Source organism: Sardina pilchardus, chromosome 17 (assembly GCF_963854185.1).
Source record: "Sardina pilchardus chromosome 17, fSarPil1.1, whole genome shotgun sequence".
NCBI classification, from domain to species: domain Eukaryota; kingdom Metazoa; phylum Chordata; class Actinopteri; order Clupeiformes; family Clupeidae; genus Sardina; species Sardina pilchardus.
Window position 1 is genome coordinate 3,048,762 of NC_085010.1, and position 17,334 is coordinate 3,066,095.

At 44.8% G+C, this 17,334-nt stretch overlaps 1 protein-coding gene across 3 annotated transcripts in view; it reads right to left on the minus strand.

Annotated features, from left to right (window-relative positions):
* tbc1d22a (TBC1 domain family, member 22a) overlaps positions 1-16,764 on the minus strand; it is a 91,004-nt gene extending 74,240 nt beyond the window's left edge. For all 3 annotated transcript variants that reach the window (XM_062518131.1, XM_062518132.1, XM_062518130.1), the window contains exons 1-5: positions 16,578-16,764; positions 15,433-15,489; positions 13,965-14,410; positions 11,272-11,448; positions 1,673-1,743 (exon numbers count right to left, since the gene is read on the minus strand). In XM_062518131.1, the coding sequence (XP_062374115.1) occupies positions 1,673-1,743; positions 11,272-11,448; positions 13,965-14,410; positions 15,433-15,489; positions 16,578-16,657 (831 nt within the window). In that variant the 5' untranslated portion in view covers positions 16,658-16,764. The remainder of the gene's footprint in view (positions 1-1,672; positions 1,744-11,271; positions 11,449-13,964; positions 14,411-15,432; positions 15,490-16,577) is intronic.
* Positions 16,765-17,334: the final 570 nt, after the last annotated feature.

Consider the following 17,334-nt stretch of genomic DNA (forward strand, 5'->3'; position numbering starts at 1 on the left):
TAGGGCTGGGACAACGCATCGACTTAACCGATTAGTTCGACGCAAAAAATACGTCGGTTCAAAATATGCGAATCGACACGTCGCCAAAATCAAAACAAGGTTGGCGGCATCGTGAGTGACTCCTCAGAATTTCAAAAGTGCAAGGCACTGCAGCACGCACTCGTTCCTCTACTGCGTTTCTCTAACTGTGGGCCGCGGACGGAGCTGCACCGGTCCGCAATGTAGAGAGACTGCTGGTCTGTGAGGCGTGGAGTGAAATTAGGCTCGGTGCTTCACCTGATAATTTGCTGCGCAATTGATGAAGCAACCGCGGCCCGACAGAAAAAGAAAACAAAAGTTTCAGCAATCAGGAGGAAATACTTGCTAATTCGATGTGAATAAACATACAGCAACACAATTAAGTGTTGGTATGAGCGTTCATTGAATGCATGCATGTGCGTGTTTGCGCGACAGAAACTGAAACTAATCGATAACGTTGCTGGCAAGTTCAGTTCAACCTGCTGTTTAATTATTTAACGACATTTAATAGAACAACGTGGATTCTTGATACAGAGCAGAGTATAGCTCAGTCAAATTTGAATGGTCAAAAGATTGTAGCCTTAGTCTTTCATCTAAAAATCTCCAGATCAGTGATTTACGCCTATCTGCTCGGCCGTAATAGGCTACATAGACTAAGGTGGGCACGTGTTTCCTGAATCCTTACATTCAGAGATTCAAATGGAATTTCATTAAAAAGCATGCCAATTTTGTCTCCATTTGCCTACCAGAGTTTGATGCTTGCATGAGGGAAACATCCCAAAACAATAGCACCCATATTATTGCTGTTGTTTTCAGAAGTATGCAACCATGCAAAAGCTATTGTAATTATACTGTATCTTACATTACTAAAGCAGGTCTCTGATTTTTTCACAAACTTTTTGTGAACAATGTTAGCATTTAAAACATTGGCTGCTTTGAAGTGAAAGTACACTTAATGCAGCATAATAATAATTATAATAATGATCATCATAATGATGATTTGATGGGGGTATACAGTATGTGTAGGTGGGCCCTATGGCCCCAAAGTCCCAAAGACTTAAAATAAGCCTACTTAACTTGTCATTTTATTGATGACAGTTGGGATCTTGTCCCCTTCAATTTGACAACACTCCCAGTGTTTTCAAGGCTTCAAGGTTTTATTGAATGCTACCTCTGACTTAGAATGCATTACTTTGCACTTGCATAGTCTTTCATTTTGGAATTTTAAGAGCAATAAACATGCATTGCAATGTTTTATTTCATTCAGATATGTAAATCAACATGTATATATTGCAATTAGTCAATTAGTGGGGAGATAATCGATAATCGAATCGAATCGAAATCGAAATCGAATCGAACTGAAAAAATGAATCGATAGATTAATCGATGCATCGAAAAAATAATCGCTAGATTAATCGTTTAAAAAATAATCGTTTATCCCAGCCCTAATCAGCATGTTTACAATAATGATCAAATAATGCTATTCACTATGAATGTTGTATAGATTTTTTTAGATTGTAAAGATGTGTTCATGTTACTTTATGAAACTTATTTGAAATGCAGGTAATTAGGACAGCACAAAGTGAAGACCTGGCCTTTGCTTAATACTTTGAAAGGAACTGAAGAGGAAGCCCCAAACCAAGCACATACTTACTGAGAGCAATTTCCACGTGATGGGCCTGACCTGCCGAGGAATCCCAGACCAACTCAACTTCCGCAGTTCCTCTGCAAGGACAAAAGAGAGACAAACAAAAGACAAAATGTTAGGAATGCACACTCAACTGATTCATTTATCATGTGTGAAGAAAACTGCAGCACATTCATAAGTCTCCCACAGAAGCCCACCCATTCTCAGTGACAGCATGGCATTTGCAATGTCATCATGGCCACACTGCATGGCCCCTTCTGCCCTCATGCCTGGACTCAGCCAAGCTGATACTCCACACCACCAGACAAAGCCTAACGCACACGCTCCTCACAAATCCAGTCATCCTGACCTGCTTTACCTCAGCATCCAGCAGATTTGCATTCCTGCACAGGCACAGGGAGAGAGGGAGACAGAGAGAGAGAGAAGGAGAGAAAGAGACAGAGAGAGAGAGAAGGAGAGAAAGAAACAGAGAGAGAGAGGGAGAGAAAGAGAAAAAGTGAGAGAGAGAGAGAGAAAGAGAGTGAGAGCAAGGGAGAGAGAGAGAGAGAGAGAGAGAGAGAGAGAGAGAGAGAGAGAGAGAGAGAGAGAGAGAGAGAGAGAGAGAGAGATGGCTATCTGGGGGCTCTGATGTGAATTGTGAATAGGCCTCAGTAAAGGCTGCAGATTGGACTTTTAAATGGGCAGAGATGAGCTCCCCTGGGTCCATAAAAACTCTGGATGAGCCCTAATATAGAATTCCTCACAAGTCCGGAGTGCATTGACGGCCCTGCCAACGCAGAGGAACAGCAATCTCATTCATTAAGGGGGGACTCCTCAGTAGCTGCCGTCAACGGAATAATTATCACTGATTCCATCTGTAAAGAGCAGTTCTCACATCAGTCTGGTCTCTCTGCAGTCAGATGGAAATGAGCAAACATATTTTGCGTCAACAAACCCAGAAATAAATAAAGAAATGAAATGTTTTAATATTGGTGACATGCTGTTTGATATTTGAGGGTGCACACTGCACAGCAATGTTTGATTGAAGTGTAATTCGCCGGCAAAATTAAACAGAGATTTTTTTTAAAGAGAACCAAGAACTGCACAATTTTAAGCACCTAGGTTCATTAATGTCCTCACCATGGGGGAGAGCACTGCACTGTACTGCGCACACACACACACACGCACATACACACAGATATATCTCAGTTATGGAGGTGGGAACAATCACCTACACCTGAGAAGACAAAAGCACAAGACCTACTTTGGGCACGCTGCATTTATTACTTGCAATGACAATTTCCCCAGCTGTGCCTCAAAAGGTCGAGCTTATTAGGCTTTTGCCGGCTCCACACACGACTCCACAACAAGCCGCCGCAGCAGCAGCCTCTGGGCTGTAATTGTGTATTGTGCCGTCGCCTGTGCTACGAGAGCAGCACAACTGATTTGGCTGTAAATTAAGGCATGCAGTGAGAAATAGCGCTGTACATGAAGACAGATGCATCTGACCATGTTCTCTCCAGCTCTTATTTATAGCACCCAGGGAGAACATTTTCAGAACGCCAGCAACTCTATTGCTTGACGACGACCAAAAAAAAGGAAAATGATCATTTTTCAGCCAGCTAAATAGGAGAAGCTGCATCAATTCCATCTACAGCCAGGAGAAATACATTTAACTAATCAGCACAATGCCATGTCGGTATCTGTCTTTCACAAAGTTCACAAATTCTTGTCGGCCATTCCTTACAAAACAAGCATTAATTCAAGCTGATAATTAGATTACAATGTAGGTACAACACCTCAAGATTAGAACCCTTCACCACCTCCACCAGAGAGATAAGCTAAGACACAGACAGAAACAGACACGACGAGGGAGGGAGAGAGTGAGAAATCAACAGAGTGAGACACACTGTGATAAAAAAGAGCAAAACAGCATGAGAGAAAAAAAAAGAGAGAGTGAGTGCATGAGAGAAACACAGAGGAAGAGATAGACAGAGAGGGGAAACAGGGGAGAGAGAGAGAATGTGTGTGCGTGTGTGTGTGTGTGTGTGTGTGAGATCGAGATATTCGGCACTACACCCATCAAGAAGCAGTCATTTAAAAAGGCCCACGGCACAGCGGCAGGTAGATAAGCGCTGGCGTCCTCAAAGGCAAAGCGCATACGCTTTATTTAGCCCCTCCAGGCTGCAGCAGCGCTAACAGGCCTGATGAAGCTGCTGGAAACGGCAGAGCTGATTATTCTCTGGGCTACAGGAACACAGAGCACTGGCACCGGGGACCCAATCTCACGGGCCTCGGCTTCCACCGTGCGCCGCGCACCTCCTCGTAACATTATTAGCGGTCATTAAAGCATCTTATTGCTTTGAACAGAAGCGTTACTCAACTGACCAAAGAGCTCCGAGCCGCGCGGATTTCGTTCGTAAAGAGGCTCAGCGTTGCACACAGGGGGGCCGGCGAACAGCGGCTATAGGTTGGGGCTGCGCTGCGTCCGAACGTAAAGATAAGGGGAGGAGAGAAAGGCCGGGGTGCCTGGAGCTCAAACTGACAGAGCAGCGGCCGCCTTTTAATGAACACCGGGCTTTACGGTGAAACTTTATAGGGAAAGCACTCAATTCATTACACCCGGAGCCACTCAAGGGTGTCTCTCCTCGGCTCGCACCTTTGAACTCTCATTTGCGCTGTCAGCTGCAGAAATTAGTCAATGAATCTTGTGGCCCGCGCTTAATTAAACTATCTGTTATATTTCCTGCGCCTGGCATTAATCTCACAGCGGGGAGGAGAGAGGCAGACACAAACTTACACTTCCCCCGCGCCAGGAGACGGTGACCTCCAGAGCAGGCTCTCCAGCCATCACACTGGACGCTGAGTGAGAGCCCCTGCGTCATCCAGCCTCGCCGCCGCGTCGAGCTTTTAAAGCAGCAGCTGGAAAAGTTGGAGCTCCCGCCAAGCAGCCCCCATACATCACGCGTGCCTGTGTGTGTGTGTGTTTGCGCGTGTGTGTGGGAGTGAGTGAGAGAGACTATGCATGTGTGTGTGTGTGTGTGTGTGTGTGTGTGTGTGTTCACCACCAACCTGCTGGTTAAACTCTCTGGGGGGCTGGTTCCAAAACGCCGAGCAGCATTGCTGACGGAGGGCTTTGAAAGTGAGCCGGCCCGCCGACGCGCTACATCTTTGCCAATTACGCCACAGCGGAGGAGCGCGGCGGCTCCGTCATCGCCAGCGTCCCGTCTCACTGTCACCTCACAGGGACGCGCGTCGAGATCTGATGCCGCCAGCCCGCAATCTTTTAAACTAAAACCGTTTTTTAGACGGGAGGGGGATGTGCGGTGGCGAATAGGAACATAAATACACCCCATAAAAGTCCTGGCATAATTAGACATGACGCCTCATTAACGCTCGCTGTCTCACTTCTCAGAGAGTGTGACATTTTGTGAAAAATGATGCTCTTTTAACATGGTGTAGAGCCTGAAAATAAGCTGAGAAGTTGAGACATAGCTGGAGTTAAGTGGAAGGAGGCATCTGAAGGCTTTTGCACAATACTCCAGTCAGTTATGCGCTTGTTCTTTGAGAGCGCCCCATCTCCAATTCTTCTTCAGTCTGCACCACATCTGAAGAGCTGCGGCGATGTCTTGCACTGGCACGCTTTTCTCTGCACCACGTTGGCCTGTCCCCGCTTTTATTCTGCAGCAAGATGCAATAATATCTTTAGCTGGGAGTGAATGGAGCACATTCTCCTCTGAATGGAAACAGAGGCTGGCTGAATGTGTGGCGCGTGCCCTCGGCAATGTTGAGGCAGCCACTCAACAAAGAGAACATCCGCTCCCTCTGTCCCCCGCTCTTCCCCACATCTCAGACAGTGGCAAGTGGTGTTTAGCAGTGCATTATGGGGAGAAAGGCCATGTTTTTCTTTTTGAAAAGAAATAAATAAACCTCACAGAAAAGTCACGAGGAGCTTTTCTTTTAGCGCTGTTTGGAGACTCGGCTCGGAGAAAAGAGCTGGGTAAAAAATAACATAGGAGGAAGGAGACGCATCCCATTTGTCAAGGCAGAGAGGAGGTGTCAATCATAAGAGCTCAGGTGAGGAGGTGAACTGGAGTGGAAAGGTTCCAGTTGGCAGATAGACGCCATGCACTATCCAAACACCATTCGCACACACACACACTCTCTCTCTCACACACACACTAAGTTCAGGTAACACACAAGTCAGAGAGAATGCAAGCATACGGGGAGCAAAAAAAAAAAAGAAAAGAAAAGAAAAAGAACACACACAAACACCCACACACTCTTCAAAGCACTCAGCTGTCACACAGTGAAATGGTATCAGGGACCGGGCTGCACTTCCACAAGCAGCCTGGATCAGGGAAATCATCCAGGGCCAAGCCCTTCTGATCCAGCATTGGATTTCCTCCTCCAGCGGCATCTGTTCTCCTTAACACATACATCTCACCTGGGCTCAGTGTCTGGCTGCTCGGCTGTTAGGAAAACCGGTCTAGGCACAGGCACAGCGCCTGGAGAGGCCACCTTGTGTTCTCCTCACACATTATCAGCACCACATGTCCATGTTGTGACATTATCTGGACCATCTCCCCATGACCTGCTCTTTAGATTAGACAACACTCCCAAACAGACAAAAAAGGCCAAAAGGTAATGAGCGTTTCATTTTGCCAAGCGTCTTTACCCACGGCCGTAAAAGTTTAGAACTTCTGCTTTAAACCCAAGGCAGCGGGTGCAGTTAAGTCAAATAAAGGACAAAGTGACACCAGGCTGGCTCATAAACTAATGGGAGCCTTGTAAAAAGATACTTCTCTGTATTGCCTGATCCTGCTCAGGGGGATGAAATATAGTCCAGGTGGCTGGGGAGGGTACAGTAAGACCCTGTCAGATCCTCTGGGCTCCTGCCGGCTATGTGCAGCCACATTTAATTGATTGCATTATAAATTTCCCCAGTTTTTACAGTGGCGTTGCGTCGTTAACCAGATACAACACTCAGATCAGTGTGACACATTTTCACGTATAACTTCATAAAACTTTCAGATTTAGCCGTAAAAAAAAAAAAATGAGCGGCGAAACTTTCCTCAAACTCCCCCCGTTAAATGGAATTGTTATTTCGAGGAGGAGGAGGCCAACAGCAAGAAGTCCCGCTGGCTGCAACTTCACAGGGCCGCCGGAGAGGTTCACACGCAGACGTGCCGCTCGCTGGTGGGCAAGCGAACGCGAACACGAGCCCTCTCCAGCGCCGCGCTCTAATCACTCCCCACCCCAGCAGCCAGACGTACCTTCTGAAGTGGCTCTTCATCAAATGGCCTATGATTACTCCATAGGCATAATGACTGTTTTAGCCAGAGAACCAAAAAAAAAAAAAACAGGTCTGTTGTAAGAGCTTCCCATCTTTGCCATTCAGCTCACATCTCTGTGAGGATTTGCTTAACCCGGCTGATAACTAGAGGCCCTTAGGCTACTGGCAGCCCGCAACTTAATCCAAGTTTTGCTGAAGAGTTTGAGCTACTGGCTCTGCTGACTTAACTTCAATGCCTTCAACTAAGTGTGGGATGTTTTATACATGGGCTACCAGTGGCACCACTGGCATTGAGATGGATGAGTGGGCCACCCTGCAATCTTGAACAGCCACCCTCTAATCCCATCATTGCCACAGAGAAAATTGTAATGTCACAATAAATACAAAAAAGAACACTCGCAATTAAATCCTTGTAATCATATGCTGTTTTTGTATGGTGTGGAATATTTCTGTGGTTCCTTTTTCTAAAATACAAAAGCATAAATAAATGAACTGCCTACAAAGGGGAGAGATTCCAACGATGGGGAATCGATCATGCAGATGAACGTGATCAAAATAATGTTACGTTACATAAGCACAACATCACGCAGCAACAGACTCAAAAAGAGCCGATGGAGGCAAGGCTGCCGCACAGACCACAGGTCAGGTCGCAGGTCTCATCTGAGTGGACAGAGCTGGCCACAGGTGGGGTGGGCATCGGTATGAGGCCAGCAGAGCGCTAGTCATAACAAAACACACACATGAATAAAAGATAAAAAGTCTCAAAGTGGCATTTGAGGCACCACAATAGCTCTGCCACATTAACCAGACCTGGCCTTGGGCGCAGCTTTGAGCCGTACTCACACATCATTTGAGCTCGTTTGGGTTCACTGTCATCAAGGTCACCTCAACACACACAAGCGCGTAAACAAGCTTTCCACAAAGCCTGTGGTTTCTTAAAAGCCCATCTCATGAATATGCAATGTCATCCATTCACTATACACTGATTAGTCAGACAAATATGGTGACTGTTGAAGCCGCTTATTAAGCATGGTGGCACGCTAGGAGACGGCAGCAGAAAACTCCCTTAATATTCACCAGCAGCACTGGATCACAGCGCTCGCTGCGCTTTGGATAAAAGCAGTCAATGAAATGGTCATGCAAGTCAGGAAATAGAAACGATCAGCCTCTCTAGGAAGGGCTCAATTTTCCAGAACATTCATGCTGAGGCATCAGCACTTCTGCCATTTTCATACACAATACACGATCTCCTTTAAAAAAGGCACCCTTGCACACATCTAAAACACGGCAGAATTGAGTCAAATTGAATTAGCCCATCATTCTGGGCCTTGATGTTGACTATTAACTCCAGAATGGTGGCCATAGTAAGCCTATAATATAGTTAAATTGCTGTGTAACAGGATTGTCAGATGAGAGGCAGAGAGGCGAGCAGAGAGATGAGCAGAGCCGCAGCTCCCCCAACCGTAGCACTGAAAATGAAAGTCAGACAGACAGAGAGAGAGAGGGGGGGGGGAGAAGAGGGAGAGAAAAAGAGAGAAAGAGGGGGGGAGAGAGAGAGAGAGAAAGAGAAAGGGAGAGAGAGAGGGGGGAGAGGGAGGGAGAGAAGGAGGGAGACAGAGAGGAGAGAGAAATGAAGAGGGGTTGGGAAGGGGTGCATGCAAAAAAGGAGAAATGGTGAGCAAGGGAGGAACAGAAAAGGAGAAGGACTTACAAAGAAGTGAGCATAAATGTAGGAAGAGGAAGAGGAGGAGAGGAAGAGAGAGAGAGAGAGAGAGAGAGAGAGGATACAAAAAAGATGACGGAGAGGCAGAGCAGTGCGTCAAAGGGAAGAGTGAGGGGTAGAAACCCCCAATCAGAACCAGAGTGCATTTCCATGGCAACCCTCCCTGCCGCCATGAAATAATTGCCTGGTCGGATCCTCTTACGTTCTCAAAGAGCAGACCGTAAAAGCTGACCCAGTGGTGACACGGACAGCCGCTCCAAAACTACGCTTTAGCCCTGATCGAGAAGATGCCCATTAAAAGACCCAGAGCAGAAAGAAAGCGATGTGCTGATGAGAGATCGGTTGAGGTGCAGGTCAACTGAAATCAGAACGCCATTCTCCAAACTCCCACATACCCGGTCTGAGTCATTTGGATTTTGACAAGAAGCCATCTTGGTATGTGCTTGGCATTAGGGGATGGGATTTGACCGAAAAACATGTTTTTGACACAAGTCTAAACTCTCCCTCATGCCATCTCCCTGCATGCGGCGATCAGACAAACCATTAATCCGAAGTTTGCCCCTATTCACAGAGTGAAGAATACCGGCCACTGCCAAATTTGTGTCCAGACACGAGCAATATCACAGCGCTACTTCAAAATACTTTTCTGAGCTCGCTGCCAAACAAAATGGCATTTGGACCTATTCCCCATCCTGCATATTCTGGCAGCGAGCTCAGAAAAGTTCCAGTTTTGCAACAACACTGTTTCAACTCTGCCTGGACAGGAGTCAAATTTGAGAAAAATAAGGTTGGGAAAGGGGGGTGTAGCACACATAGTCCAGCTCCAAGATTTCATTGATCCCATATCAAAGCAAAAGCCACTGTGTCCTGTCATTGTGCTCCAGCACACACACAGATATATAGCCAGAGTGACCTGCCTGCCCTCTTTAGGCTGTCAGGCTCCGAGTGCTGCATTTGAGCTCAGTAGTCCACACAGACCTCTCACTGCTCGAGAAATAGCTGGCCATTGACAAACTCCAGATACAGCCATGCCAACACAGTTGCATTCTCCTGTACGTTCTCTGATTAGGACACACCAGCAGCGTGCCTAAGCCAACATCATGGAGCTGCACAGTCATATCCACTCTCCATCAGGTCAGAATAGGTATTTTCCCCCATTGAGAACAGAAAGTGATTGAGGGAAGGGATACGAATGACATACTGGCAGCCTTTCCTTCTCAACAGCTCTATGCTGCCTGTGCTCACATTTCCATGGAGAAGATTGCAGGCCGTACACTAGAGGGCAGCGTCTCCCCCGCTTGCTTGCCCATGCGGCGGCTGGTGCAGTGGGAGCGAGCTGGCTGGCTCTTCCTCCGGCGCTCGCCACAGAGGTGATGAATGCGCCATACAGTCGAGGATGCCGTGTCACGGTGGGGGGAACAGGGACATCGACCTCCTCCAAAGGACAACAGCCTGATCCATCTCTGTCACCGGCCCCTCGTACCGGCTTAATTATGTACACGGAATTACCTTCATATTTCATTCTGGCAGTCCACGTCTGGCTAGTCAGTTTAGATATTTAATAAGGTGACAACAACTAAATTAAGACAAGCCCTGATGGCTGGGCTGTTGTAATGCCAGCTGACAGTTTGAGAATCAGCGTCTGCCAGCGCCCCAGCCCCTCCTCTCACTCACACACTTATAAATCACTATGGAGACCGGAATACTGATTGAAGTGGGCCTCGTGACATCACGCGACAGCGGCCAAGGGAGATGCATAGAGAAAAGTTTTCCCAATCAAGCGCACCTTGGCCAAGACAGCGGCGGTGGCGGCGGGCGGCATCCACAATGCACTTTAGCTCCAAACTCCCCGGCTCCCCACAGCGCTGCAGTACTCCAATTAGCCATTCAAGCTCAATCACAGAGAACAATTCGGAAATGTTCAATACGCTACAAGGGCAGCTAATGGGACAGAACACAATGGAGGCTTGTGCGCAGACTTCTCAGTGTTCAAATACACGTACACCTTTGTCCTCACGCCTCACACGCCATTCATTATCAATCTGCTTACATGCTTTTATCAGCGCAGCACGCCGCTGACTGACAGCTCTAGCAGTCAGGGAGGACACATGATTCAAGAGTCCTTGAAACTTTCATGAGAGCAGGAAGTTTGAATGACGGAGAAAAGCTTGACACGTGCAGTGTCCCACGCGGCAGCTGTTGATCTCTTCAAAAAGATAGCATCGGTTTACAACACGTACTGTCTGTGCCGAGATTTATCAAAGACATAATGTTGCACAGATGGAACACTAATGCTGTGACTATTCAAATTTCTTTCCATGTGAAAAAACAACAAAAAAACCCACCAAGAGCAGAATGCATAATAATGTCCGGCAATGCAATAACAGGATGTCTGACAGGATCTCACTGTGCCCTCTCAGAATGCATGATTTGATTGCTTTTTGCAATTATCTAGTAGCTAGATATCAGTGCTATGTTTAAATTCAATAACATGTTGCAACAGATGCATTTTAGAATACGATATGACAGTCATCAGCCCTGAAAACGGTCAATTACGTCCACACACATTTCAAACTGTAGGCAAAACATGAGGTAAAGAGGTCTCACCGAGGTCTGTGTTGGGTCCAGCGAGGACTTGCTTGAACTTGTCCAGACGGGAGGCTTCCCTCTCAGTCATGGCCGGGGTGCCGGAGGTGTTCTGGTCAGCCATGCGAGCCACCAGCGGAATGACAGGCCGATGGGGCAGGGACTGCTGCCGGTGTAGAGCCTGCTCGCCTGCCAGCTCTGCGCCACATCACATAAACAAACAAACAAAACAAACAAACAAACACAGCATAGTCAGGACCGACATTTGAGAAATAGCCCTGGAAAACAATGTACAGTAGGCATTTTTGAGTAGCTCATGTGTTGTTTCTCTATGATTTTTAGATGCTGAATCCATTTCTGCTGTATAACAAGCTGGAAAAGTCACTGTTTAGTCATAAATAATAAAAAGGAAATGGCTGCCCATAACCGTTTTTAAGTAGAAGTCAAGAAAGAAACAAGCAATAAGTGGGTGGTACAGTTAAAATCTTAAGTTGATTGATTAAAACAATACTGTTACATGTATAGGTTATTCAAGCATGTAAATATTGCAAAATAAAACTGTTATGAATATTTCTTCAGATCTTTAAATGAGAATATGAGACATTACCAGATCACGTGATGAACTAAACCGATATATTCATAACAGTTAAAAAATGTTTTATGTTCACTCAATTTTAACCAATTGCAACACATATGGTCTCCTGTGCCTCACTGGCGAGAACAGACAACCATGTCTTGTACTAAACTACTATCAGAGTCATGAACACAAGCTGAAAACCTTAAATACTGACATGCTTCCAGAGTTGCCCGAACTGACAACACAGAGCATGCAGGGTCCCGGCGAGCTCTTAGAGCCTAGGCTGTCTTAGGCACGTCTGACATAAAACTGCAGCAACAAGCTATGCAGGTGCTGGTGTGAGGCAACACAGAGCAACACAGAGCAGTCCGTATTAGTTGACAGGCTCTCGTAGTCCACACCGAGCACATTTGATATTAGAGACTGGGCACCAGTCGCGTGTTTGAAGTTGAAAGTACAGATCAGACCACCAATGCAGGCTATGATGTGGGCAAAGGTATCGCACAAAGTTCAGCTTTAGACAGATATGTTCAATAGAGATGCTCTTCCAAGATGCTGTAACACAGCCCTTAAGTGATGGGGCCTGTAGCCTGATGCTTTTAATGCTGAAGCGATAGCCTCCACAAATAAGTGTGCTTTGACAGTGCATGGCCCTCTGCTTTTGTTCAATTCTTATCTGCTGACTAATGCAACATACTGATTACTTTTAAAGAACTTCACTTGCACATGCACACATGGAAAATGTAATGCTAACTGAAATAATTGGTGAACAAGCAATAACTTTCCAAAACAACATCAAATGATTAGGCCTAGGTGAATTCAAAATCACACTCAGTGGATATTGTTTAGTTTAGCAACACGGCAACTGAGGGAACGCAAATTTGCGATTCAACACTTAAGCTCACCTCATCAAGAAGACTTTCATTCAACCCAGCATTGGCTGAAGAAAAAATAGCATCAAGAGAGGCCACTATGCTTTGGATTTTTGATATAATGAATGATGAAGAGATATCCAGGCTGATCCTAGTAAAACTTTTGAATCTTTGTCAACAAAATGAAACATGAAGTCTTCACCCAGTATTCAGATTTCAGTTTTTGGAAATGTATGCAAACTGCATAGCCTACTGAATCATTTCCATATAAACATAATATTTCAGAAAACGTACAATATAAAAGTTACTTGTGTTAATGTAAGTCACAAACTAGGAAAGTTTTATGATAGCTGTAAGTTAAAAATGTTACCTTTTCCTCAAAAATGCCAACAGGGTTACAGAATTCTGAAATCATGGCCCAGAGTTGCAACAGAATGCACCGCATTAACAAATGCCCATGTTCAAGCTGGATCCAAAACTATTTACCCAGGCTACCAATCCCATTAAGTGCAATTACTAAGCTGTGGCGGGGCCCAAGGCAAGATGGCCTGAACACCCGGGTCTGAGTACGGCACACCAGTAATGTCCATTAGACTGAACGGTCCAGGCTACAGCAATGAAAGCCTCTCTGTCTGCTATTATCTAATAAGGCTAAACAAGCTGAAGCCTCCACATCAGCAGGCACACCATCAAACATTTGGGACACCAGATCAAAAACAGTTGTTGTGCAAAGATCGATTTTAAGTCCAGATGTGCCATTTTTGGCAAGCATGATGTATAAACAAAGCGCATTTGAGAACTAGTACCATCTCATGCTCATCACAGACACTTGTACCTGACAAACACTTATGCTGGAAGCTAGCACGCCAGGCCAGTGAGGGTGGCTGAATGCTGAAAATGTGGGGGACCTTGAGTAAGAACAGATCGACAGGCACTTTATTATCTGTGCCATCCATCTAACCAACGCTAGCAGAATCGCAGAGCAGTAGCGCAGCAACAGAAAACAGCCCTCTTCCGTTATGGAGGTGAAGCTGGGGGCATTCATTTTGATTCTAGGATATAGCAGGAGGAGAACAAACAATATCTCCCCTCCTAGTCAAGGCTCCAAAGAGATAACTGTTAAGGTCAAAACACTGTGTCATCGATCATCGCCCTACTAGCAAACTAGGCTTCATTACAACAGGACAAAAAAAGAGATGTAATTTCTTTGGTACATACATCATGTAAAACTAAATTGGAGGCAAGCGTCATAGTCAGATACTGACCCTTTGGAGAGCCAATGGGGGCTTCACTGAAGGACTTCACAAGGCGACTGTCACTGTGTGAGCCGGCCTCAGAGCTGAAGGACAGCTCTGTGGCGGTCTCGGCTGCTTCTTCATGCTCCTCTTCCTCCTCATCGCCTTCGACCTCCTCAGCATCCTCCTGGACCACCTCTTCTTCTAAGTCTTTGTCCTCTGGTTCAAACACCTCGTCTAGCAGCAGCTGTTGTTGTAGCTGTCGCTCCTGGAGCTTGCTGTGATTCTCAATGACTTTGTTGGCAGTCTCCATGACAACCTCAATGTTCAGGTTCTGGGCTGCCATAGCGAGCAGTTCATCATCATCATCACCAACATCCCATGCATCACTGGTGATGCTCTCAAACTCCTGGAAGGTGGTGGCTTTCTTTGGTTTACCTGGTGTCAGTGGTGGCTTGTTTCCAGCTTTGATTAAACTAGGACAGGAGAAAATAAGGTCAATTTGAATAGAAATACCCTTAACAAATTCATGTAATGTTGTATTCTATGTACATAAACATTCTACATATGACCATAATCATAGGCACGACTACAGGCAGTAACCAATATGGCTCCTAGTTATATATACCTGCATATTTACAGAGTAATGGAGAAAGACAGCTAGAGTTTAAACACACATAATATAAACAACACAAATTCCATCCTTTTCCCAGATCTCTTCTAAAGGGCTCTTAGAGATTCCAATGCACAAAACCAATTAAATTTGACCTTTTCACAAAGTGCCCCCTGAGTCTGAGACATGTTTATTTCTGTGTAAATTAACACAAAATAGTTCCATTCCAATAGAGCTTCCCATAAGGTTCTCCAAACTCAGCAGCGCCACATTAAATTGGAAAACAGCAGGCGCACAAAAAACATGTCCAATGTCTTTCGTCTTAAAAAAATACATTAACATAAGAATGGTGAAGTTGGAGCCGCATTGCTATCCCAGGGACTCTTCCATTACAGGTTGAACACATTCGAACTCCACTGAAAATGAAAAACAACCCTCTATAGACATTACCATGATTGAACATGCAGTCTCTGAACAGAAACCTAATCATGCAGGAAAAGAACTACCACAGAAATGAAAATCCACCAACCGTGACGAAAACTTCAAAATCCATGCATTAGCCACGCAAAAGCAAGTCTCAGATAATTATTAGTTTTATGAAATATTATACACTAAAAATGAAACTAAAAACACAGTTATGATGCAATGCCTTTTTTGATATAGCCAAGGCATCACACAAATGTGTAAGTCAAGTCCAAATAAACATCAACTGGCCTTTTACATAATCCCTGCTTTCACAAGAAAGCAACAGAGGTGTCCAAAAAGTTCCTTTTCATTGCAGACTCCTTAACCACTCTGGACATTGCCATTTTAGATTCCTTTATATTGATTCATGCTATGACACGCTCTAATGCATGCACAGCACACAAATAAAACACATCTTACTTGGCATGAAGGAGAGGGTCAAAGGGAGGATGCTGAGCTCCATACACATGCTGTATGCTGGAATAAAGAACAGGCGGTCAGTTACTTATTCTTCACATTTAATGTTGTTTATTGACATACACTTCATAGTGAGGTGGGGAGTTTCAGTCGTTTCTTTAAGTGTGTTATTTTATTACAAAATACAAATAGGCTAGATGTTTCAGAAAACAAAACTGTGTAAGGAAAATGCTTAATCATCTAGATACACCTGACAACAGGTTCCGTGATGATCATGTCATACCATCACTAATCACAATTATGAAATGAACTAAGAAGCTGTTTAATGTGACCAAGTCTGCACGTCGCTGAAGAGTTGCTGCTTAATTGCCAAACTGACTAAAGATAAGTTCCATAGATGCCAGTAAATCAAACAGCCATCAACAGATAGCCTACCTGTTTTTGACGCGAAAGACCGATACCAATTTCTATATTTAACAGCTGATTGGGATGCCTGAGCTAGCTAAAACCTGAAGCAATGTTACAATTACTTGTTAGGGGATAACTACACATAATTCACAAGCGGCTAGCTGCTACTCTCCTGTGTAACATACACAACTTGGGCTGAAGCAAATGAGATTATGAAGTCTAAAAAGCACTGCCTATCGTGAAACTCAAGACATGTTGCTAGATAAACTGTTAGTTCGTCAGCAAGACAGAAAACAAACTGATTAGTCTAATGGCATGCCACAAACTTTACTGGTGTCTTACGTGAGGCGTTTACTGTCCAGTTACCCAAGTGACATCAACTAAACCATCCTTAATCGTTCGCAAGACTACACTATAATTGGTTAATTTCCCCACAAGAAAGCCAATGATTTTAGCTGGATAAGTTACCTGACATGACAAGTAGGCTAATATTAGCTAGATAACGTTAGCTACCATTATGATGTGATGTCTATGTCAAACATATCAGGCACGAATGAATGATTGATATTAACGTAACGTATGCGTTCAGAAGTCACTGGTGCATTGTCGGTTTTAACATTAAAGACAAACATTCAGTATAACGCTGTCCAAAACAACCTAACGTTGGCTTGCTACCAATATGCCCGCTAGCAAGATTGCTAATATGTCGGCTAACTTACTGGCTTGACCACGTCACTTACCTGCCAGGGACCTTTGCTGTGTTCCTTTTCCAGAACTGTTTCTTATTGCCTTCACTTGACATTTTCTTTCTGCTGTTCATTAAGTCATCAATGACAAAAATACAATTTCAAATACACTGAAAATATGTGTATAGTGTTAAATTACACCTTAGCTTTTCTTCATAAACTCAGAAAGCCGCCATGTTGATTCGGCCGACTGTGAGTAAGTCACTCTATGATTGGTTCTACCAACATCGTCTACCAATCGTCCAATCACAAGTAAGATCTACAACAAGTAGATAAACAGCGCTTGAGACAGCGTACAAGGTACCGCGTAGATAGGAAAAGCCTGTATTGATGCCATGGGAAGAACCATGCCACCGTGGACGTACATACGGAAGGCAAATCTCCAAAATCTCACTTGAGTCAAAAGTAAATGAACTATGATCACTGTTGCCATCCACTGGTTTGACAACTACCACTGACAGCAATATATTTCAAGCAATTACCAGCAAGATATTAGAGATTCTCAACTGATGATGAGGAATGAAAAAGTTAACGACATAAATGCACTGCCTGAACTGAATTGTTTTATTCCATACACCGTGGTGCATCAAAAATACTGCAAGTGCTTTAATATTCCAGTGGGTGACTTATCACAGAAGGAGACTGTCATGGATATAGATACAAAGTGGCCATGGTTATTCCACAGGTTATTCAATTATCGATGGAATTGTAATGGCAGGCAGTTCCATTAGGAAGGAGTTTTGACAGGTTT